A 25,931-nucleotide genomic window follows, 5' to 3' on the forward strand; every position below is an offset into this window, starting at 1 on the left:
AAAGTACGAAATTCTCCAGAAAATAAGTGACTTTAATCTATAAGTGGCCAACAGAGATTGTCAATGCATTGCTTCATGCACATGCACTTGCGTGCACCGTGGTCAGTCCATATTTTAACCATTGTTATGCTGTCACTACAGATGAACGAATGTATAGTCAGTGCATGTATCGAATCTCCATCCCCTATCTCTGTCAGAGGTTGACCACACTCCTATAGCCCACTTATCGCAGGTTACTTTGCTACAGTCATTGTCTGGCACTTCCCTCATTTAATTGTCACACTTGTCAGCGCAGACACCATGTGTGGAGTTAATGCCCGCTAAAGCTGTTTTATGATTCTAAGTGATAAAAATTCATAATTGCATTCAAAGAGGTTGTCTGGTACCATATTACTGTTCAACACATAATGAAACAAAAAGTTGATGCAAAAAATGATGGAACTCGCACAACAAACCACAGATAGAGCGTTTACAATTTAGTGGCATGGCCTGGCTTGGGTCTCGTAATTTGGGCGCAGTTGGTTACTACTGTGTCAACTAGGCTTCACTAATTTCGGTTTTTGAGAGGTGCCAGCAACATGGTCAGTAGTGAATCAAAGCAAAAATGTCGTACTTTCCACATGACTTCGTGTCCAAATCATGAAGCGGTTGCACAGGCAGAATCGGAAGTACTGAACTGCCTGTTGTAAGCTAGGTGTCAGAAATTTGCATTATTATATGTTGTCTGTGGGGCCAGTGGCAGTGCCACAAAGCTGTCCAGATAATCGAGCATGTGTGAATTATTGGTCAGCGTTTGAATCAGCACACATTAGTCTTCTGTAGGCAAAATTCAGTTTATAAGTTTAGGTCAAAAGCTAATTTAGGGTTGGTGCGATTTGTGTGTAAAATTAGCATGAGAATAAAGGGAACCATGTAGAAAAGAAGGTGACTAAGAGGCTGCAATATAACATTGGTTGCTGCCTATATGTGACTTGCCTGTCAAACCGCAAACAAGTGGCACTGCACTGGGCCAACACAATATGCTTTGTGTTGAGCTTTAGCAGCTTTTGTCAGCAGACACATCTAGTAACAGCGGGCTAGCAGGTTTAACCTCCATTTAGCATATTCAGAGAGCAAGCCATGATGTATACATTTGGAGCACCGCTGCTTCTGAACTCAGCACTAAAACGGATCAAGTGGTAGCCAATATTGAGTTGTTACTATTGGTGTCTAATGAAATGCGAACAGCAGAGTGCATAACTGAAGGTATAGTGCATGCCGTCCAATCATCACCATTTACAGGCGCACACATCCAATTTGAATGCACTGTGCGATGATGCTTCCAATGTACTGCAATGTTTTCGTTTCTGTTCTGGTTCTCTTTTATTTGAAAGCAATTAAAGATGACAGCACATTAATGATGACTGTGCAAACTGTACCAGGTGCACCAGTGTTCATGTTTCATTTGGCACCAAGAACACATAGATTTTTTAACATACTCACCCTATACTGCGATATTTTAGCTTCTGTTTCCTTTCATTTTTCTTTTCTCTCTTTCAAACAAAAGAGAACCAAAACTTAAATGAAAAGGGGTAGCATCACCGTGCACTGCAGTCGAACTGAATATGCGCGCCTGTCATTGGTGATGACTGGATGGCGTGCACTATACCTTCATTTATGCTCTCTACTGTTCGTGTTTCATTGGTGCTGATAGCACCTAACATCTCACCACATGCTAAACATTCCTATAGTGCACTTTAGTTACGCCAGTACATCAAAAAGCACCGAATTCAATGTGCATTTATTTTCTCTTTTTAATCTGTGCTAAAACTGTAGAAGCAAGACAGCAGTTCCTGTGTTTTAAGCTTGCATTGGTACAGTAATCATTGCAGTGATAATAAGCCAATCAATGCACAGGGATGCAATCGCTCCACTGTGGCACAGGAAGATAGAGCAGTAATAATAAGGAACAACACCTTGTGTCTTGTTCTCCTTCTTGTCTGTGCTTTTCTTGCTTTGTTTCTTGCTCTCTTTACTTCAAGTGTTTTCTGATTACTTTCTAATGTCAATATCTCCCTTGCCCTTTTGTTCAGGTCACATACTGCACATTCTTTGCGATGTTGAAGACAAGAGTAGCTGGCTTTCTGACATAACGCAGGAAGTGTGCACACCCGAGGTGGGTCACTCCTTATATCAGCCAGATTTTGTACACACTTCATGCAGACAGCGTCGTCAGAGCTGTCAAAGCAGTGAGCTGAATGTATTGTCTTTTTTTTCCCCTCTGCTTCCTTTCTGTCTTCAAACCATATCCTTCAATCTGTTTTTGGTGCTGAATCAAAGGAGGACAATGCTGAAAAGATGTACTAAATTAAGCGTGCTGCTATAGTAACATTTATTCTTGTAAACATTATGCCCGCCGGCAAGTGACAAGTTTTTTGCGGATTAGACTTCAGATTTCATGGCATTTGGCTCACTGTTAAGGATACAGTCCACGGTTTATACCCATGCAAAAACTTTACAGTCCACTGTTTATACCCATGCAAAAACTTAATACAGAGTGAGGTTGATGGTACACTCTCTTGTAGAAGTGCTTTCTCAGAAATCTGTGGACTGATGTGTGTAGAAACATACTGTATTGCTCCATTTGCACCCTGTTAGATAAATATATGAACTTGATTTCCACATTGAATTTATATGTGCATAACTGGGCTCCGACTCTTTAATGCTGATTCGTGGTAAACATCAGCAGGCACCTATTGCCACCTTTTTTTTTTCCTTTCATAAGTTCACACATATTTTTTCAGAAGTTTTCAGTTAATTTTTGTTATTATTATTGATTAAATTTACAGTTGCATAGTCCAACTAGAATGAAGTGCACATGTGTAATTATGATAACTGGAACTGAAACTTGAGGCAGGTGTGTTTTTGCTTCCCATTAAAGAGTGTAATAGGATCCAAGTTTCTCAAAATAAGCAGTCCCAGTCTAGCTGATGTTTCAGCTAATTTGCTAGTAACTCTCTTGATTGCAGATATCTGCCATGAAGCTCAGCTTACATAAAAGGTAGCATTTTAGTTTGGGTTTTGTGAAATATTTAAAAAGGATGTTCCCCAAATCAGCCATTTGTAAAAAGAAAAAGAAAAGAAAAGGTAGTTTAAAGTTTTTTTATGCTTAAAAATAGGATAAAACTAGAGTTTCATTTTCTTTTGTTAAGTAACTGCATGAACAAAGCTGCAAGCAGAGTAATTTGAGCATGAATTTATCCAACAATCACTGTTACTTCTTTCATAAAGTTTCATTTGCATTACGTTTAATGAAAATTCCTCTGGTGGTGTCCGAAAGTCACTAGCATATGTCAAAGAACTTGTTCTAGTAGTTAGGGAGCTTCACACATGTTTAAGACTCTGAGAATCTCCCAAGTAACCAGTGATTAACGTAGACAGTATGCCACTTGGAATGAGTCAAGGCTCTTGTAAAAGCACTGTGGTCAGCCACTTGTAGTTTTTCTAAATAGAATGGTAGTTTTTTATTGTGCATTTTACCAATGCATCCTCGGACTTGATATCTAGACTTTACATGTAGGAGCCAATAAAATGTATTAGAAAATTTGTACAAAATGACATGTTAGCACCCATAAACTCATTGTTACTTCATTTAATGTGCATGATATCCTGGACTTTGTGTTTATTGTTTGCAGAAAACTCAATCACAGGGTACATTATGAACTTTAGTGTACTTCTCAGAAAGTGAAGGTGTGTTTTCTAGTGCGATGTCCTCTCTTTATTATTATTATTTCTCTTCCTTCTTTCTTTTTCTTTTTTTTTCCTAGCTGAAGTGAGTATGGAGGGAGGCAAAGAAATAATACTTGGGAAAGGCCGGTCAACTTCAGAAGTGAGAGTGAAGGAAGTACAGTAGAACTCGCTTATAACGATACCCGTTTTTAACAATATATCCGATATAACAATGAGCAGCTTATGCGCAGTCAACTTTTGTAAGTGTTCTATGGTAAAATAAACTGCTTACTACAATGCTCCCATGCTGTGTTATTGGTTGTAACATTTAAATCTGGCTACTCGGTGTGTGCAATGAAATAGAGAACTCAAAATCCTTCAGGAGGGGGGGGGGGGGGAACAATGGGTGCCGCTTTGCCACAGCCGCCTTTCTGCCATGCGCCCCGCTTGGCACATCATCGTTGCATTGCCACACAAAAATTTTTTTTTACCACAGCCGAAACTGCTAGACCATTCTTTTTTATAAAGTTTATTTTCTTCTTCTAATGTGAACCACATCGTTACACTCTTCTTTGTGCCATAACTCCACACGACTTGCCTTTATCGCATTGTCGGCCTCGCGCACTCCGCTCCAGTCTCCCTTCCACCCTCTCGCTAACATTGGAGAGTTGTAAGGGAGACAGGAGAGGAGCGATGAAGGTGTGCCGTGCAAGGCGTGCTGCATAAAGGTGGGTGTAGCAAAGTGGCATACCTTTTCTTTTTCTTTTCGTGGATTTCATGTTCCTTTTATTTTTGGCACGGACACCCAGTAGCCACATTTAATCGTCATAGCCTATACCGCGGCACGGAACCATTGTAGTAAGTGCAGTATAAACTCGTTGATACGTTTCTGTTACGTGTGTTTTCCCACTGCCAACGTTAGCAATCGAGACCAAATAGAAAATGACCCAATAGGGTTATGCTCTTTTTTTTACCAGTTCATGTGTTCCCTTAAAACAAGATTTTTCAGCACCAATGCTCAATACGTTGCCAAACTGCAATCGGATGACATGTTTTCCGGCCACTAACAAGAAAATGTGCGAGGCGCATGCAATCGAGAACAGTATGTAGCCACCTGCCACGGCAGCTTCACCGCAATGCTTGCCCACCAATCTCACATGAAAACGCTGGTGCGCACTCAGTTTCTCATTTTGGTACCAGCAAATCTTCTCTGGGGTCGTTGCACGTGGCATTTGCAGTTATCACAGCCAATGCTATTGCGATAAGCATCTTCATCTATCTGTTTCACAGTACGTGGTGCTGTCGGAAATGTAGTGCACGCTTTTGATAGGCAATAACCAAAACGCTCTGCCATTTGGTGCAAACTGCGAACGTGCATGTTTTCTGGCCTCTCGACCCCATGTGAACAAGAAAAGGCCAGAGCACCACCGATGCGCGTCGCGCCGAAGCACCACCGGCCAATGCGCCGATGCGCGTCAAGCCAGAGCAGCACCGGCTCGACGCGCATCGGCGTCTCGTGCTGCGACACTTCGCATTACGAGATCTTAACAATAGTTGAGTCTGTCTGTACGTTTTCCTGGTTAGTAAATATTTTCTTGCATTTTTTTCCAGAACATATAAACGAGGTTCTACTGTAGTTTATTTTACCATGGAACACATACAAAAGTTCACAGTGCAGTAGCTGGTCATTGTTGCATCCGAGTATTGCTAAAACCCATAATGCTATAAGTGGGCTCAACTGTACTTCTTTCTGTCAAATTAAAATGGTTGAATTTTTGTCACCTTTGCTTTTTTTCGTGCAACCAAGGAAAAACAATTATTGATTGTAACAGTGTAATTTTCTTGGCACTTGAATATTTTTATAAGTGAGTTTGACAGAATATGATTTATAAATTCAGTATGTGGGAGGAAGACCAGAAATTAATGTATTTTCCAACTTCTGGCCAAAAAAAGATCAGTAGACTGCAGCTATTACTCCTGCTCGGAATCATTTAGTACGACAACAACAGGTTCTCAAAGTGAACACCACCGTCTTCTCAAGAACACCTTCTTTGTGATGCAACATGATGTTTTCCTTGTCTGCTGTACTAGTTATTGCGTCCTATTGCATTCGAAATGCATGCAAAGATGTCACCATTTTCATACTGTGTGTGGGGCACAAAACTTTACACAAATTTTCAAGTGCGAATGATGCACAATATTACATTGGTCAGAACATCCAGCTCCAAACTGCACGTTGCCACAGGGCCGTGAGTTTGAAGCAGGGGTGACAGCAGGGGTGGCGAGAATTGTTTTTCACCGCCTTATTGCGATAGTAAAGCGGTGGATGAGATAGCCTGATGATGTGCTTCCATTATCATCATACAGTCATTAGCCATCTCGTAGTCATGCCTTCTCGTAACGCTGTTGTACTATCATCATAATTTCAGAAACGTCGTAAATTTGACGTCATGCCACCATCATCATAGTGCCTTCTTCATTCTATCGACATCATTTCTTGTCCGTCATTCCCTCCTAATTACGTTGTCCTCATTCAGTTGTGATTATGCTGTCATTGTCATGCCATTGTCGTTATAGCATCATTATCATCATACAGTCATTGTCGTGCATTTATTGTCATACCGTTGTCGTGATACTGTCATGGTCATTTGATATTCATCATTCCAGCTTCAAGATGTAATTCTCAACACACCGTCATCATCATGCCATTTTTGACATGCCATAGTCCTTATACAGTTTTTGTCATCCCAACATCTTTTGTCAATGAAAAGCCTTATCCTGCACAAAATTCATAGGGAAGGACAGAAGGCAATAAGATAGAGCACTACTAACTGCCATCCAAGTAAGAGGTGAAAGGAGGAAAAACAGATAAATTTGCATGCGTGTTGCTCCCGCAACTGCAAAAAGGGTACATGGCTAGCATGACACTTGTTTTACTATGATAAGTAAGCAATTCACTATGTAGTAATCCTATGGATGGGGTGCTAACACAGATTCCTTGGCACACATATATGGAACGCCTCATAAATCTTTCGAGCCCTCTGGTCCTTACATTTTTCCACAGTCACAGAAATGGGTGCACTTGCACAAAAAACAGGCACCAGAGCATGCACCAGGTGACTACCAGCAGAACAGCGCATCAAGGTCGCGTGTTTGCATCAAGTCATTTATACATGTGAAATCTGCCTCTTGCAAATAATTCTCAACTTCTTTTCCTATAGTATCCTCCTTCCTAAAGAGTAGGCAGGTGTTGTGACCCTCTCGGGGGTAGCGTCCAGCTTCTCCCTCCGTATTTCTTTCTCTGTCTATTGCGCATTTGTGTTTTCGTGCCCAATAATATTATGTATGTGTACGGCCAGTATTTTGACAGTAACAGAGTACTCGACAGTTGTTTTTTGATCAAAAGCTAATGAGTCGAACAGGGCCGGGCTTGGGCGGGCCAGGCTTGGGTGGGCTAACACATGGGCACTTTTGAGCATGGGCCCAGGCCTGAAAAAATTACCTGTGCTCTAAGCAGCACCTCTAGGGAGATGCTAGGTGACTTTTAATTCCAGAATGGTACATTCTTTCAAAAATGTGGTTGCTGTTGTACCTGTTTGATCATTTGAAAATTGATTCTGCTGCCATGCATGTACGGCAGTGACTCGATTTAAGCAAGGAACGTAACTGAGGAAAAGAAGGGACTATTCACAGTTTCTCGAATCTCTGCAGTTATGTAAGCTATTGCTGTTGCTGCTTTGCACTGTAGATGAAATTGCATATTTCTTGCTGACTGTTACATGGTGCAAAATTACCCAAATGTTATCTCTTCATAGAAAGTTGTAAGATTTCAGCTGTCCACCCTCAGTGCTAGGCTGTCCCATGTAAGATGTTGCCATCTTTATCTGCTAGTTCTTCAGTAACAGTAGTAACAATGGCTGCTCATGTTTTTTTTTAAATTGCTTTCTTGCTCTTTGTGTGCTCAGGTTCGAAACAGGATTTACAGGAGCATTTTTGGTGAAAAAGGCAATACTTCATGGTTCCTCCAGGACACAACTTTTACCAATTGTACTACTGAATTTCCTTCACCTGCAGCTCTTTATAAACATGATCAAGGTAAGTGTTACATACTGGCCCAGGGTTATAGCTATGCATTAGTGTGTTCATCTGGGATGTACAGTTAGCACCTCACATAAAAGAAGCATATTATTCGGATTGTTACTTTATTCAAAGCTCTAAGTCTATAAATATCACTTGATTTGAACACTTACGTTTAGTGCAGTGGAAGCATGTTCAGGGCAAAGTGTCGTACAATGAGACGAGGCAGTCAAGAGCATCATATTTTCCCACAGAAATAGCTAGAGGTAAATCTGGCATAGTTTCCACAGAAGCTGCAAGCATGGCAGCTCAGCTAGCATGGTTAGTAGTACATAGATCTGCCTCAAGTTTGTTCTTCTCACTTCAAACTACTTTGTGAATTGATCATATTCAACAATATTTAACAATATATTCAACAATAGCCAACAATACAGTCAAATTTCTATATATCGAACATGGATATATAGAATTATTGCGTATATTGAACTCTTTCTATATTACCTAGAAAATCGCACACATTTTTGTTTTTTTATTTTGAACCGGGTCGAACGTAAAATGGATATATCAAACTCTGTCACCCCAGACCACGTGCGCTCTGTTGACTGGTGGTGAACTTTCCCGCAATGCCCTTGAAGATCGCGGTGGCGTGATAGGTGTTTCCAACTGCTACGCACTATAGCTGCACGCATCGATCACATCGAGGGCACGTAGCAGCTTACATACGCGGCGGCTTGTTAAGTTCGACAACGTCAGCGATGCATTGCATTTGCCGCACTGACTCCTCCTCGGTGCCACGCCCTGCACCTGCCGTGCCTCGCGAGGACTGGCGGTTGGCATCCACAAGGACGCGCGACAGCGCACGCTCGCTAGGCTCACTCACAGACGCCTTAGCAGACGCCACTTAATACTTTGTTTCTGATAGTTTAGAATAATTCGATTGACAGATGTGGAGATCACAGCAGAAATATCAGGCAAATAAGATGCTGCCTAGGTTGATCTCGCAAGTGATGATGTTGCCCCGCTCCCGACTTCAAGCTAGGGTGTTGCTGCTTTGGCCCGTCTATGCCGCTACTGCGGCGCCCCCCTATTGCTTGTGGATCGTTTAGACTATGTTGAGGACTCCGTGTTTAAGCACGTGGCTGCCAATAAGAAGCAGGCTATACTGATGGAGTACTTTCAGCCAAATAAATTCATAAATACTTTGTGCGAAGCTTCAAGTGGGAATTTACTGGGCCACGATTGGGGCGCGATCGGGGATCGTTGTTCGGAGCACACATTCAGTTGCGCAGCGTGCAATTGGCATAGGTTGCGCTGACTTCGTGCGGCTGACTTAAGTCTGTGCAGCCTAGGCTGAATCGACTGCCCTCTCCTGGCTTACAAAGTCGGTGCGGCCTTGGCCATTTGCACGCTGCACAACCGAACGCATGCTCCGAACATCAAACAATGATTCCTGATCACGCCCTCGGTTCATGGAGGGATTTGCAAAAGTTTTTTACGCATTTTTTACGTGATTTTATGTATCGAATTCTGGCTATCTCGAACTATTTTGCATCACCACGCTTTTCGGCATATTGTGGTTCAGCTGTATTCATATTTAACATTATTCACATTCAACAAATGTGCTATGAATGCAATTATTGGCAATGATTGTGCACATGTGAAGTCTTATTCTCTTTATGCATTTCGAAAAATACGATTGCTTGTAAATTTATGCCAGCAAAGGCAGGTAAAGCGGAATAAATGAAGCACCAAGAACATGTGTAGCCACAGGCACAAAAATCATACAAAGCCATGTACTAACCATCATTGCAATGGTAGCTGACCGTAGGTCCAGAGTTACCTTCAGTAATTTTAGTAGGAAATTTCATGGATAAATTAGCCTTGTCCTTTAACACTTTTGTGTGCTGAGTTTGTATTCTGTTACACCACAATCATGTGTGATTGTGGGCAGGGTGTCTACCAGCCAGTAAAACTGGGAATTCTCAGGGGATTTGAATTGTCTGGAAATACTCAGAGAAAACAGCTAATTTGTGCTTCTATTAGGGAAAATTAGCTGTAATTTTCTTGAAATGGAACGAAAGTCGTGTTAATGCTTAATGCAGTAATGCGACTATTCATCTTCTATTGGTTGATGACATTCGGCCTGTCGTCAACCAATAGAAGATGAAGACATCCGGCCTGACCGCTGAATTACTCTTTCTAGAGCAATAAAGTTTACTTCCTCCTCCTCCTTTGCGAGCTTCGAAGACAATCGCGAGGATTACAAAGGCGGAGTCAGTGCTGTAAAGCACAGCGCATTGCGCAATGCCAGTCTCCGAAAGTTCGCTTCTCCTCAATAGAAAAATGTTGCGCGGTAAAGCATAAAAAGCATAGGTAGGGGTAATTGTCACGAGACACAGTATGTATTTCTAAATTACACACGCGTGCACCCCCACCTTCTGTCACAGTACGAGTACCAATATGCCTAATAAGTGTACTGGCAGGCCTTAAGAACTTTTTCGGACGTGCCTGTGGCAATATGAGCCCTTAACTCTTTTGTTACCGCGAGAAAATAATAGTTTTTTATAAGTCTCGGAAAAAAAATATTTACCACTACAAATAATATTCCAGCACACATTGAAGCATACCTTGTTGTGCAAGATGAAATTCTCTTTCCAATAACATACGTTGCCAAAAAAATATTCTTTAAGGTAAAGCATAAAAATTCTAGAAAGCACGATTTTTGCTGCCAGTTGATACAAACAATAAAAAAACAATATCTGCTAAAACATTAGTATCAAAGGAAATTCCGAATATACATTTATAAGATAAATAACCGAGGAACAGTGTCTGAAAAAATAAATGCTCAGTACACTGCCATTCTTCGGACAAAAAAAAAAACAGAAACTAAGACCAGTTCATCACTCATGGCATGCGGTGAAGCAATTCCTGGATTTTGTGAAGCATAGGTGCACTCCGCATTTTCCCCACAAAATGTCTGGATTTTGTTAATCTTTGCGGTCCTCGTAACACATTTTGCAGTTCCATCTTTTTGGCATCTTCTGAGGATGGTCCAATGAGAAATCCAGGGAATGCACTTCACCAGTTCGTCTAGAGTCATGCACCTCTTCCAAGGCCAATCGCTCTCAGCGTAGCTGGGCAACTACAAGATTATGCATCCAAGCATATCTGTTTGCATTTTTGCAGATTGTCTTTATGACTTCCGAAGAGAAGAGTAGAAATAAATCGTACGCCGTTGCAAACTGTCTTGTGCTGATTCGCAGTGCTGGGCCGAGATGTGCTACGGGTGGCCGTCTTGGCGTGAATGGAAGTTTCTTTGCTGCCGATGGCAGCACATCATAACCAAGTGAACTATACACCCTGAAGATAATCAGGAGAACTCTCAGGTCGTGCAAGATTGGCAAATAAGTGCGCACAAGGAAGGAGACTGCTCAAGGCCGTAACGAAAACTCGCCGGTGAACAGTTGCGAAAGTCCCATGCTGACTCAAAACATTGCCGCTGTCAGAGCTTGAATCTGCTTTGCTGTTGTCTTCGGAATCATAACTCGAGTCCTCATTACTAAATTGAAGTGCGGGTGCAGCATAGTTTCGAGCATGACGCTTTTCTCGCAGCACAGCTGTGCGGGATGACGCCGTGGGAGCCACTTTCAATAACTGCGCAGTGGCACCGGCAGTGCCCTTTGCCTGGATTTTACAAGAGGAGTGAAACCGATACTCTTGGAAACTGGTTGAAAATGCCAGGTTCACATGCTAGACATCCGGCGAACCTTCAGAAATACACTTTGGTGGATTAAAACAACTTGGACTCCAAACCAAAGCTCACTAGTGAACAGCTGGCGTCATTTTCCGTTAATTATCACCACTCAGCACTGTCGGATGGCAAATCCGGCAATATAATTTAATTCTTAACTTACTGGGAGTCATTTATTACAAAATTTTGGTGCTAGTGCAGTGTAATCGTGAGCGAAATGATTTTTTCTGAAGCGCGGCAGAAGGTGACGGCCATGCCCCTTTTCGCTGCAACATATGCGCATTCGTTTGCAAAAAGGTCCGTCAAAAATCATATGTTACCGGAGCGTGAAAATTTTAACTGATTACGAAAGTTCAGTGCCTGTACTAACTGATCGCCTTAAGTGGATAAAATGGCTCCAACATGTTGAAATCGGCGATCTAAAGTATTGATCACCGGGGATCGATTTTAATATGCATGGTAACAAAAAAGTTAAAGACATGCATATTTTTTTTTTGGACCCCGATTTTTCGTATGTTTTCGCAGCCCCTAGGGAGTCTGAAAAAAAAGGGACATTGACTGTACAACTGATCAAGAGGATGCTTCAAGTGATCCATGGGGCGAACACATGGTGTAAGGAAGATGAGAACAGAAAGGACCGATGCACTGAGGAATTAACAAGAAAGGAAGCGTGCCGCCGCCTGTTTGAAGGAGCTTGAGCTCAAGAAAACTAGGTGTTGACTGATGCCGAGATGTAGCTGTCCCTCATCCAAACCAAAATAAATTCTTCAAAGCAGTGAAACTCAACACTGAGATATTGTGTACGAGCTGAGAGTATGTCAGGACAGTTGAGGTTGACTTCCCGGCTGCGGAGAGAGAATCTTAGTTGTGACAAAGTTCAGGCCTCATACCGATGAGCTTGCTATCAGTTGATAGAAATAGCTCATACTCGAAAATATTTACTTCTGTATGCATCTCCTTTTCATTCGTATTTGAAAATGTTCAACTTGATTTGGAATGGGTTTTACCATTTTTGACGCTGTGCATTTTACTATCACCTTCTTTCTGTTCCCTCTTTAAATAAAATAGAAATTACTCCTTACTATTCTAACTGGATTAAATCTTCTTTTTTTTCAACATGCTTACTAGAGAGTGACAGCATCGGGCAAAATGGTGTAAGCCCGTCTTGACATAAAACAAAGTTCTGGCTCATTCAGGGAATTTTGCAAAGGTGCTCAGGGAAAACCTGGAAAACTCGGGGAATTTGGAAATGTCAACTTGGTAGACCTGGTGGGTAATAAATGCAAGCAGTTTTGAGTTTTCACGCTGTTTGTTGCATTCACCAGCAAATTTCTTTTCTGTGTAAAGTGAAGCAGTGTAGGCTGTGTGCTACAAAAGCATCATTGGTTGCTTCAACTTATTATTGTCTTTGCTGCAAAACGATAATTATTTTGCTTCAAAATCTGCTCCAAAAGATCAAGTGTCACCTCCCTGAGTAATATGTTTGCAATGGAATGACTATTTTGACTTTTGTGTAGGGCCAAATTGAAACATTGTTTTGAACTGACTCATCCGCAGAGTCTCAGTGGCTGCACCCTTCATCCCTTGACCACCTGACCTGGCTGGCGCTCCAGTGGAGTTCTCTGCAGGACAAGAAGCATGTGGTCACCGAGCAGTGCTTCGAGGTGAGCCGGGCTGTGTAGCCAAGCACATTTCACCCTTCTTGCATACAGGGCAGTGATCACTGAGCCACGTGGCACTTCTTCGCTGCAGCTGCAAGTGTTTGAGAGGCTTCCATTGAAGCCGTGTTCATTCACATCTGGGGCCGCCGAAACGTTGAGCCAAGTGGACATGCAAGCATTTCTGGAAGCAGCTTGTTATTGCGCGAGTCAGGCATTGGGTCGCAAAGCCTTTCATCGCGGCCAAGGGCCCTTGGCACTTCCACCTCATGTTGGAGTGCAGCTGTGCACGGGTTCTCAGGCCGACTGGTGGAGTGCCGCATACCACATGTATGCCAGCAGTTGCAGGTGAGTGTGCTGTCACTGTGACCAAGGCATGGCCGGGGCTTCAAGGGATTTATTTGTTAGGAAGTCCTTTTAGTATTTTTCAATGTACAGACTTCAGAACTGTTAAAAACATTGCCCATCTGCATTAGCAATTTTTAATACTGTTTTGCCACTTTCTGCTATTCGTTGGGATTGAGTGTTATTCTAGAGAAAGCACTAGACCAGCACTGATACAGGTAACAGGGTTTGTAGAACAGTGTATGGATTTACTGCTGTTTATAATTATGCGCATACCTGTTGCTAATAAATAGTGGTGTTTGAATAGCTAAATTTTAAAATCAAATCAGCATGAATGTTTGAGACCTTCCAATATCAGATTGGATAACAATTATATGCTAATGTCTAAACCAGGTAAAATAGAAAAGTTATGTGGTCTCCTTTTGAGGCGTTGGGAGGAGGGAAGAACAAAGTCTTATATGCATAATTTGATACAGTTATTGCTGTTCACAACTGGACATTCAGTCAATTGAGTAGCTCATAAATTAGAAACAATTGATAGGTTATAATGTCTTATGCATTCTCATAATGATAGTAATGAAAGGAACGACACATCGCCAGATGTATATACATAGCGTTACCAAACAAAGTGTAATGCAAAAGCACTGTATCCCGTTTAAGTGAATCCAGATATTGTGAGATTAGCCAAATAATACTTGCCTTGCATAAACTAAGTCAGTCACCTCCCCCCCCCCTTCCACACACATGCACACACATGCCTTTTCTAACTTTTGCACTTATATGTACAGTGTGCTGAACCACCATGCAACTGAACATTGTTGGAAAGAATTGTGCTATGACAGGAGAGGCGTTTCTGCAGATGGCGAGAGCTTAACTTAGCTCAGCAAAAGAGAATTGGAGCAGTGGCATGGAGCAGTTCAGCTGCAGTATGAGAGCAAATCTTATCAGGGAGAGCTTAGTTTTAGCCAGTGCAGCAGCATGATGGGTGAGCCTATATCATGACATCACAGTGTAGGATTTTTCAGATGCGCAGCTGTTCCCTTGAGGGTACGCATTGCTGTAGCAAATAGCCCATCATTCTACAGTATTAGCTAGTAGTAATGTCTGCATTACACATTATTAGTTTCTATCACATTCATAATACTATTACTATTTATTTAAATGCAATTAGCATTTTTTGCCTACTCCGGACGTTTTATCATCCATCTATGTAGCATCTTACGCTGACAAAGGCGCTAAAGTTGTCTCTCAGCTTGGGCCATTAGATATGTGCTAGTGGTTGTGATTTTGATGCTGTCGGGGTCGTTCCAGCTTTGTAACCTGACTCTTGTCATGCCGTTGTCGTCTTCATGCATCTTGTGCTGACCAAGTGGCCAAGTTGTCTAATAGCTTCGGCTACTAGGTATGTGCTTGTGGTCGTGATCTCCTGACTGTTGCATTGTTAACATTCCAGCTTTGTCATCTGACTCTCGTCATGTCATTGTCATCACACCGTCATTGTGATGCCGTCTTGGTCGTACCATCATCGTTACTCTATTTCACCATACGACTCTCGTCATGCCGTCTTTGTCACGCCATCGTGACTTTCAGTTGTTGACGTACATTTGTCATCATGCAATCATCATCATCTGCTTGTTGTCATCCCTTTGTCTTCATACCGTTGTTATGTCATTGTAGGGCATTTGTTGCCATACCGTCGTAGTGTTGCGGTCGTGATCGTCATTACAGCTTTGTCATCCAGTTGGTGCCACACTGTCATCGTCATGCTGTTGTCATTACGCCTTTGTCGTCATCAACATAATTCTAACAGGATTATGCTGCTACTGTCATCTCATCTTCATCATTGCATCTTTGTGATGATGCAATCATTGTCATTTCGTCGTCATCATGCTGCCGTGGTCGTGCCATCATCATTCCAGCTTTAACACTTCTTTTCTGGGTGGGTTGGTGCATACTTTATTTGACAAATGTAACAGTGCTAACACATGCAACCATGTGTTAGCGCTGTTACATTTGCCATTCTGGCTTTGTCATCTAGTTGTCATGATATTATTGTCAGCATTTCAAGAATCGTCATCTCATTATCATCATGCTGTCGTCATCATACCACCTTTGTCGTTTGTTCAATGTCATTCCTTATTTGTCACTCCTTCGTCGTCATGTTATCATGCTCATGGGCGACCTTGGCAAGTGAATGCCATAGCTAAGTGGGCTGGTACTGGCGACAGTGTATGTTACATATTGCCGAAGCAACTGAAGTCTCAGAATGACCACTACAGATTTGAAATAAGCGTGACTTCAGTAGTATGGTCTGTCGCCACATTGCTTGAACGCTAATTGCATTACCATTGACAGTGATTGCGAGATTAGTTCTGCCATAATTTTGTTACTTTCAAAATACCTTCTATTGCTTTTATATTCATGCTAGCATTATACTTATGTAAATATTAAGTGTATTTCAATAATAAAATTTTCAAATCAAGTTGAATTTGAGAATTTAATACAAATGGCTTTTGGATATTCAATTACCTATATCATATCATTTAGTTTTTCAACAAATTAGCATGTAAAGTTTGTGTGAAGCCCGGTAAAAGATTGAGGCCTATTTATGTAATTTATGCATTCATATAATGCCCTTCGCAACTGGATGTCCTGTTAACAGCCGAGCTTGCAAATTAGAAACAATTGCTTTATATATATGGCACCCCATGACGATGGTAGTATATAGGAAAGGGAATGGAGGTTTGGTGAATTTGGAGATCATACTATTGCCCATCTGTGGTGACAACCATGACAGTGGTCATGATACAGACTGATCTGGTCGCATGAAAGCGTATATATATATGTGTGCAGCAATGTGTTGACCAGCTTTTCTGTCAGTTTTTGAAATGAAGACTTATTTTCTGGTGAATTCAATATTTTGGACTCCTTTTAATTTGTAATTTTAGGCAGCCCCGTCGATTCTGAATTACTGGTCGGCAACTGTATTGCATGCTGTACTGTTCACATCATTGAGCACAATATTCAAAGGGGCTGTCTTATAATTTTTCAGTCGCCTTGGAGTTTCAAATAACAAGGTTCCACTGTATATCAGTAGCCTGAATGTGAGGCATTCTTGTTTAATGATTGGGAATTATTGAGCAGAAGTTATCAGCCCTTTGTGTTCACTCTGGAAACGGTGCCTCTGCACAACCAATTGCGGTTCTGCTGCAGTAGGATCAGTTGTAGCAGTCCTCACTTGCACCGATTTCTCTCCCTCAAGACTCCAATAAGTGTTTTACCTTATTGTCAAACAAAATTGAATATTCAATAATTTCAGATAATGAGTTTTCTAATATAACCGAAATAGCAAGAACAATTTTGTGTTTATTTGAAAGATTCAAATTTCACACACCCCTAGTAAGCATAGTACTTCCAATATCAAGAGCTCGATGTGTTGGCAACTTCTCATTCCTAGAAAAATCATCCATAGTTGCAGAGGAGCCTTAACATGTGTCCATTTGCCAAATGGTTCAGGTTTCCATGCTGTCAGTTTCGATTTTGGTTTCATTTTTGGCGCACTGTGGCAGACTGTGGTAATGATAACGGCACTCTCAATGGAAGTCTTCCAAGTTTGCTCTATGGCACCTGTCATGCCTGACTGAATGTAAGTGGCTGCCACATTTCTGTTTCATTGACTGCCTTTTGTGCAGGAGCGAGATGGCTGACGTCAGGCGCATACTGCAAAGAGGGCTTGAAGTCATTCGGGCAATTGGAAACCATGGCATGGACCTTTCCCTGGTTGTTCACTTGGCCAGGACATTTGCCAACAAGGTTTGTGTTGACATCATAAGTGGGCAAATGCCCTCATTTTTTTCTTTTCCTCCCTCATTCTCATGATGCAAGTACCATACTCACCTCACCCTCACGTGAAAAAATTTGACTGCCCTTTCTCCACCTTTGTCCTCACCTATAAAAAACTATCTGCCCTCCCTCACGCTCAGCACAAAAAAACATTAAGCTTTACCCGCCCTTCGTCATCCTAATGCTGAAAAGGCTACCATCCCTCTCTTACCTTCATTTTCTACAATTTCAAATAAAAATTTGCTTGGCCCGTGAGCTTAGTTCACAACACCGGTTGTCTAGTGCCATTCCTATTGTCAAAGCGTGCCACACAATTTTTCTTTTAGGCGCTTGACCATAAGTCGGCAAAATAAACATAGCTCACTCAGACTCCAAGACAGAGCAAGCAGAGAAGGTGGCCATAGGGCTGGCCATCGCCGACCGTGACTGCCACGCGGTGCTGTGTGACTCAAGGCAGGCGGTGACAAATCACGCCAAAGCGAGGATAGCGAAGAAAGTGGTGCGCATACTGGTGCGCATACTGCATGCATACTGCGTGCAGGAACCTTTTAATGTTGCCCTCTCTGCACGATACAAAAAATTGTTCAACGCACTCAACAGCAAAATAAAGAATGCAAGGAAGAGCTACCATGAGCACAAACTTGGTCAGTCTGGCAGCAACTCAAGACAAAAGTGGCAAGTTTTAAATTCCTTTTTGCGCAGAAATGAACAACTCTCATTTATCGATACCATCACAAACGATCACATTACGTATGATCAACCATTTGAGATAGCAAGAGCGTTCAGTGATGCCTTTTTCCCGGACAAACCAGTCATCAGGAGCCGTCCTTTGTCACTGAATCATGTGCCGCATTCATCTTTTCTTTACCCTACAACTCCCCACGAGGTTCTTGATGTCATTTGCACGCTGAAAGTAACCAGTGCCGGTCTTGATAATATTCATCCTAGTAACATAAAACTAGTTGCTCATCTCATATCTGATGTTTTATGTTATATTATCAATTTAATATTCAGCCAGTCTCAACAACAGTCTCAACAGTCTCGGAAGAGAACAGCAGTTTACGATAAGTAGCGAGGCACTGGAAGAGGTAAGGGAATACATCTACTTAGGACAGATAGTGACTGCGGATCCAGATCATGAGACTGAAATAATCAGAAGAATAAGAATGAGCTGGGGTGCGTTTGGCAGGCATTCTCAGATCATGAACAGCAGGTTGCCTTTATCCCTCAAGAGAAAAGTGTATAACAGCTGTACCAGTACGTACGTATGGGGCAGAAACCTGGAGGCTTTCGAAAAGGGTTCTACTTAAATTGAGGACGACGCAACAAGCTATAGAAAAAAGAATGATAGGTGTACCATTAAGGGATAAGAGCAGATTGGGTGAGCGAACAAACGCAAGTTAATGACATCTTAGTTGAAATCAGAAAAAAGAAATGGGCATGGGCAGGACATGTAATGAGTAGGGAAGATAACCGATGGTCATTAAGGGTTACGGACTGGATTCCAAGGGAAGGAAAGCGTAGCAGGGGGCGGCAGGAAGTTAGGTGGGCGGATGAGATTAAGAAGTTTGCAGGGACAACATGGCCACAATTAGTACATGACCGGGGTATTTGCAGAAATATGGGAGGTGCCTTTGCCCTGCAGTGGGCGTAACCAACCTGATGATGATGATGATGATGATGATGATGATGATGATGATGATGATATTCAGGACCGGCATTTTTCCATCTGAGCTGAAACGAGCAAAAGTAATTCCAGTTTTTAAGAGAGGCGATCGTTCTTTACTAACAAATTACCGCCCAATATGTATACTGCCATTCTTTAGTAAAGTGATTGAAAAGTTTACTGTTACTCGAGTAACCAATTACCTGTCTAAATTTAATATTCTTTCCAATTCTCAGTATGGTTTTCATCCTGGCTATTCGACCGACCTTGCTCTTATCTCCCTAACGGATCGCTTAAAGGAAGCTATTGATAAAGGGTATTTTGCCGGTTCAGTTTTTATTGATCTTACGAAAGCTTGACACTATTAACCATCACAGTTGTTTTTAAAGTTGAAAGCTATAGGCATAACTGGGCCAGCACTAATGTTACTACGAACCTATCTACAGGATAGACATAACATAGTTAAAATTTCTAATGTTTTTTCCGAAGCTAAGGTTACTAACCTAGGGGTACCACAGGGTTCTATTCTCGGACCTTTATTATATTTAATTTACATTAGCGATCTGCCTGACTGTCTCACATCCTCACGCTGTGTATTGTACGCCGACGGCACAACCATTATTAACTATGGTAAAAATATTTCGTCCTTGGTTACTAAACTCAATAATGACTTAGCTAAGGTTTACAAGCTGGTGTATAAATAATAATCTTGTTATTAATCCATCGAAAACCAAGTTTATTGTATTTAATTCCCCCCAGATGCCATCTTGTTCAGTTCCATTGCTGAGTCTTGGTTCCCATTTAACCCCTTCTAGCACTCATTGCTCATTCTTAGAGGTAGAACTAGACTCTAACCTCAAGTTTCATTATCATGTCTCGAATATTAAAAAGAAAGTTGCTTACGGCATTCGGTTACTGATTAGAGCTCACCAGTTCTTTAACCGTTCTACACTTGTCTCGCTATATTGCGCTTTTATACACTCACACATTAACTACTTGTTAATATGTTTGGGAAATAGATATAATACTCACTTCAGTTCACTTCTAACTTTGAAAAACCAAGCAATTAGAATAGTCACCTCTAGTCCCTATAATACTAGCGCTCTCCCTTTGCTACACTCTAATAACATTCTGTCTGTCAAAGAAACTGTGTTGTATAATTTGGGTATATTTATTTTTAAGTTATTGAATAATCAAATTCCTGCATGTATAATTCCTAAAACATGCCTGATAAATGCTAGTGTCACTAGATTTGCTTTACACAGTAATCTCATTTTACCTCAGGTGCACACCAACTATGGCAAACAATCAGTTCATTTTTCAGCTTTTTCATTTTGGAATTCCATACCACTTCGCGTCAAAACTTTGCGTTCAACATCCATATTTAAAAGCATCTGAAGAATTTTTTTCTAACAGAAAATATGTAACATTAACTTTTTTTTTCTTTCTTTTTCCCTTTTTTTATTTCACCCTTATTACTTGGAAATATTCCGCTATTCTGATACCATTCTTTTTTATTAATGGTCATGTATATGTCGAAGTTCTTTTGTTGTTGTTTCTATTGTTGCATTTATGGTCATGTATATTTTGAAATTCTTTTGTTGTTGTTGTTGGTATTGCATGTTTGTTTATTTATTTATTTATTTATTTACATTACGCCTAAGGGCCCTCATGCGAGGGTATTACATAGCAGGGGGACATAAACATAAAATATACACAAGAAATAAAACTACATGAAATAAACACACACACAAGGAACATTATATAAATAGATTTGAACAAGGGGTATATGCACTAAGTCATCAAAATACAAGAACTTTTTTACATAATATGTTAATATGTGCATATAACAATAAGTAATAACTAATCTGCTACCACTAACCGTTTTCTTGCAACAAGGTTTGGAAAGATGGTAAGTTGACTTCAGTAGCTATGCGTGATGATAGGTTATTCCATTCTATTATTGTGCGAGGAATAAATGATTTTGCATAGAGCAATGAGCGGCACGTTATGCGTTTTACTTTGTTAGCCTGGTCACGGCCTGGGAAGACTGCAGGGGGTAGTGAAAAGAAGTCATTGTGAAGCGTGGAATGGTGATAAAGTTTATGAAATAAGGTTAGGCGAGCAGACTGGCATCGACGTGATAATGATTCCAACTCGGCACATTGTTTTAACGATGTGACGCTGGTGAAGCGTGAATAATCAGAAAAGATGAAGCCAGCAGCACGGTTTTGCAGAGATTCAATATTGTTGATAATGTATGCTTGATTGGGATCCCATATGGCAGAAGCGTATTCAATTTTTGGGTGGATCAGCATGATATAAGCAAGTTTTTTCAAGTGTGAAAGTGCGTGCTTGAGGTTACGCTTAAGAAGACGGGCTGCTCGGTTAGCTGATGCTAAGACGGTGTTAATATGGTAATGCAAGTTAAGTCGGACTGACGATGAAGGCCAAGATATTTGTAAGTTGGCTCAAGTTCTATGCTAGCATTATTGAGAAACTAGGTGGTAGGAAGTCGAGCGGAATGGTTGGTAAATGACATTAGCTTGGTTTTACACATATTTAAAGACATAACCACGAGGAGCACCAAGCGGTCACCACATCAAGATCAGCTTGTGAGGAAAGTCGATCAGCGTCATTACTAATATTAGGATATATAACACAATCTGTGAATAATCGAATTCGAGATGAGACACATTTGGGTAGATCATTAATAAAAATTAAGAAAAGTAAGGGACCAAGTCCACTGCCCTGGGGGACTCCAGATGTTAAAGGAACAGAAGAAGAGTTAAAGCCATTAGCACAGGTGAATTGTTGCCTGTTGGAGAGGAAATCTTTAATCCATGCAAGAACATTTGGGTGAATATTTAAGTGTGTTAATTTGATGAGAAGCTTGTGATGAGGAATGCAATAAAAAGCTTTAGAGAAGTCAAGAAACACTGCGTCAACTTGGAATCCTTCGTTAAATGTGGAAAAATATATCGTTAGTAAATCAGGCGAGCTGAGTGTCGCATGAATAATCCCTGCGAAAACCGTGCTGGTACTTGAAAATGATATCATGGTCTTCTAGGTAGTTGATGACTTGTGTATGTATGATGTGCTCGAGAAGTTTACATATGTTGCTAGTTAATGAGATAGGATGATAGTTAAGTGGAACAGAGCGATCACCCGATTTAAAAATTGGTATTACTTTGGCTATACGCCAGTCATGAGGAATAATGCCAGATGATAATGATTGTGAAAACAGGGCTGAAAGCACTTGAAAAATGTTTAAAGAAGTGTTTTTAAGTATCCTAGCTATTATTGAAACCAAGGTGATCAGAGCTAGTAGTAATTTTGAGGTTATTCAACAGGGCAAGAATACCAGATTCACTGATGACAATTTCTGGCATGGAAATGTTGGGCAATGGCTCTAATATTGGCGAAGAAGTAATGTCTTCATTGGTGAACACTGACGAAAATGCATCGTTCAGAAGCTGCGAACACTCAGTTTCAGTGACTGGTTTTTCGTCAGCATTAATTAGTACTAAATCAGGATAGGAACTCTGATTGATGATGCGCCAGAATCTATGAAAATTATTGGTTAACATTGTAGACAGGTCGTGAGTGAAGAAATTATGATGGGTTGTTCTAAGCAGGGACTGATACTCCTTATCGCAATTCTTGTACTATTCCATGATGACAGGAGACGTGTGGTCATTGCTTGGCTGTACAAAGATTTTTTCTTTTTATTAAGACGACGAAGACAATGCGTGAACCAAGGTGAATTTTTATTATGTAATTTTTTTTTCTGTTAGTGTCAATTTCATTTAGTTCATTTAGTTTTGCTGCATTTGCTCCGTGCAGTTGTATAATTTCCTTCATTAGATTTATTGTAACTCCTAATTTTGTTTTGCATTCTCCAGTACTTTCTTCCATGTTTCCTTATATATGATTTTATTTGTAGTTCTCCTCGTTGCTTTAGAAGACACATATTTATAAATAACAGGAGGTCCCGATACAGTCTTTGACTATGGGACCTCCTGTATATTATTCTTTTGTATAACCTGTAATCTGTAATGAATAAATCAATTTAAATTTCAATCCAAGAATGATGACGGCAGCAAATGACAAGTGAGAATCAAGCGGTTCCTGGCGCACTCAGGTGAGGCGTCAGACCGCAATGCCAGCCACAACGAGATGACACACGCTGAGGCCTGCGCGCTAACGGAGTGCGCCTCACTCGACTGGCCGCTGTGGTTCAGCACCAAGGATAGAGTGACCGACTACAATGAGATAACCAAGGCTTTCCGCCTGGGTTGCAGAACTCTCCCACCCTTTTGCTCGGGGCTGAGTTGAGAGCAAGCCATTTTATTCAGACAGCTGCAGACGGGCTCATTCCCCAGCCCGTCGCTGATTCACAGAATGTATCCCGAGTCACACCCGACATACAAGTGCAGAGTCTGCCGAAGGGAGACGGCCGGATTCGCACACATGCTGTGAAATTGCACCAAGTACCAGGAAGAAGCCAAATCTGGGAGGATTCCGCCGCAACTTGAAGCAGCAGCAGGGAGCGACAATCAAAACGAACAACTCTGGGCCATCCAGCAGATCATCGAGGCGTTGGTCTGGCAGGGACCCAGCGAGCCAGCAATGGCGAGCGGGGACCCAGGCCGTGCGGCCAGTGCCCAGAAGACGACGTAGACCTCGTCCGGAGCGTGCACGCAAGGGCGTGTTTTACTGCAGGCTCAAATAAACGTTTCGCCAATCCAATCCAATCTCGGAGTGATGCCAAAAAGTTGCCGTCACTCTTCCCGTTCTCGTTGCCACTTTCAGTGGCTACAGCTTTAAATAGGTTTAGCTATAGCTAACGTCAACAGCCAGTTATGACGTTTAGTCAGTTAAATGTGGGCTTTGACATGCATCTGCTCTAGAGAGACTTGCTGCCAGCACACTTCAAAACTTTAGGCTTGAAACCCGCCACGCATACTATCTGAGTAACTTTTCTGTAGTTCAGCAGTACGAATCGCTTTTTCCTCATTTAACCTCACCATCGTCGCCACACCCTCTCTCACCTCACCACATAAGGTTTAGGGCAAATGGAGGTGAAGAAAGTCCCCGTGAGGGCTCGCCCTCATGAAAGTGGTCATGTCTGGTTGACATTTGTACAACAGCAGCTATAACGTTGCAAATGTTCAAAAGACACAAATGTACTATTTACAGTTGCTAGTTATGAAACATGATTGCAGAATTCTCGCACCAGTTTGCATGGTTTCAGTGATAGTACGTTATGACAAAAGCCATTTAGGAACTTAGAGGAGCACTGGTGTTACTGTACATGTGTGAGCAGAAGAAGGTGTGCATGATAACCATGCGCACGGACCAGAGGGAAAGCGGGGTTCCATTAAAGCAGTCAAACTGAGCATCTGTAACCAACAGACACGCAGTCGCTTAGTCTCTTAAGTTATTGTGCCGAAACCCGTGAAGGAGAGTGCCGTCCTCGCAACCATCATCATGGACTGACTGCGCCATCTGTTCAGCATCATTCGAAGTGCCACTACCAGAGTCATCGCTGCCGCAACCGAAGCCTTGCGAGTAACCGAACCGACACCTACCGACTTGCAAGGTTTCAGTCGTGTTATCGACAACTCCACGTTAGATGACGTCAGTTAAAGTCGACTTAAAGTGTGCAATGGCTCCTATACTTTCGTGATCTACCGAATAGCGCCGCACTGATCTATTAGCGGATACCTTCGTGGCACCTACATCGACAACCAGGATGGCATCATGGACAACCTGCTTTTCATGAACAGGTCCAAGGAGGGGAAAAGAAAAAAAATGGCTGTGGCTTAGCTAAGGTTAAGCCCAGGATGCGAAGCACACTAGCCTTTATTTTAGTTGTTGAACCACGGTTTAGCCTGGTGAACTGCTGTTGCTTGGCTATATTTGGTTCGGCTAGACGAAGAAACAACTCATGCGTTACTCTGCTTCGCCTTCAAGAGTGGAACGCGACAGCGTTCCCGTCGACCCGCCAAGGGGTGTAAGACAATGGGCTACGGCACAGCGACTACGCTCCCCGCATTGGACGCGGTGAGCGTCGAGCAACGCAGCGTTCGGCGCGGCAACGAAATGTGCGCCTGAGCAAGCGACGCACGCCTGAGCCTTAGAAACAGCTCGTTTCTAAGGCAACACCGCATTCACTAGAGGCGCTTTTGTACCGCTTTGAAGCATCGTACTCGTGGCTCAGTGGTAGCGTCTCCGTCTCACACTCCGGAGACCCTGGTTCGATTCCCACCCAGCCCATCTTGCAAGAGTTGAGCCAAAGCCACCTAGAAACAAGCGCAGCTGCTTATATACCGCCGCGACGCCGCGAGCGACGGCGCGAGTTGGAGCCCCGTTTCTCCTCTGTCGTGACGTCACGGTGTCACGTGGTATGGCATGGGGTCACTAAAAGTCATTGAAGGCGACACCGCCGCGCCTGAGGAGCTGGGTTGAGCTCTAGTAATATGCTTCGCATAATAGTTTGACAGCTTCTCCGGTCGCCTGCACTCTGCCGCGGGATTTCAGGGCTTCTGTTGCAACTTCTGTGGCAACCGCCATCGCCAACGCAGCCAGCGCGTCAGGCTGTTGTTGACCCGGAATGCAACGACTAGAATGGCTACAATTCTCGCCGATTCAACCAAAATTTTACGCCCAAGAAGGGGTTAAACAAGTTCGTCCAGTATGATGAGACTCTGGAAAAGTTTAGAAGATGATGGGAGGCTGCTGTCATCATTGACCATCTCATCCGTTTGCTCGCTGGCAGCAGTATGTTGTGAACAGGAGGTAAAGTGCGTTATAACCACACGCACAAGGCAGAGAGGAAACGGGGTTCCATTAAAGCAGGCGCACTAAGCAACATTTA

At 42.1% G+C, this 25,931-nt stretch overlaps 1 protein-coding gene across 7 annotated transcripts in view; it reads left to right on the forward strand.

Annotated features, from left to right (window-relative positions):
• Positions 1-25,931, forward strand: part of LOC142572217 (uncharacterized) — a 108,864-nt gene that overhangs the window by 51,735 nt on the left and 31,198 nt on the right. For all 7 annotated transcript variants that reach the window (XM_075681175.1, XM_075681173.1, XM_075681169.1 and 4 more), the window contains exons 9-13: positions 2,073-2,155; positions 7,674-7,803; positions 13,094-13,200; positions 13,289-13,542; positions 17,232-17,352. In XM_075681175.1, the coding sequence (XP_075537290.1) occupies positions 2,073-2,155; positions 7,674-7,803; positions 13,094-13,200; positions 13,289-13,542; positions 17,232-17,352 (695 nt within the window). The remainder of the gene's footprint in view (positions 1-2,072; positions 2,156-7,673; positions 7,804-13,093; positions 13,201-13,288; positions 13,543-17,231; positions 17,353-25,931) is intronic.

Source organism: Dermacentor variabilis, chromosome 2, assembly GCF_050947875.1.
Source record: "Dermacentor variabilis isolate Ectoservices chromosome 2, ASM5094787v1, whole genome shotgun sequence".
NCBI lineage: Eukaryota > Metazoa > Arthropoda > Arachnida > Ixodida > Ixodidae > Dermacentor > Dermacentor variabilis.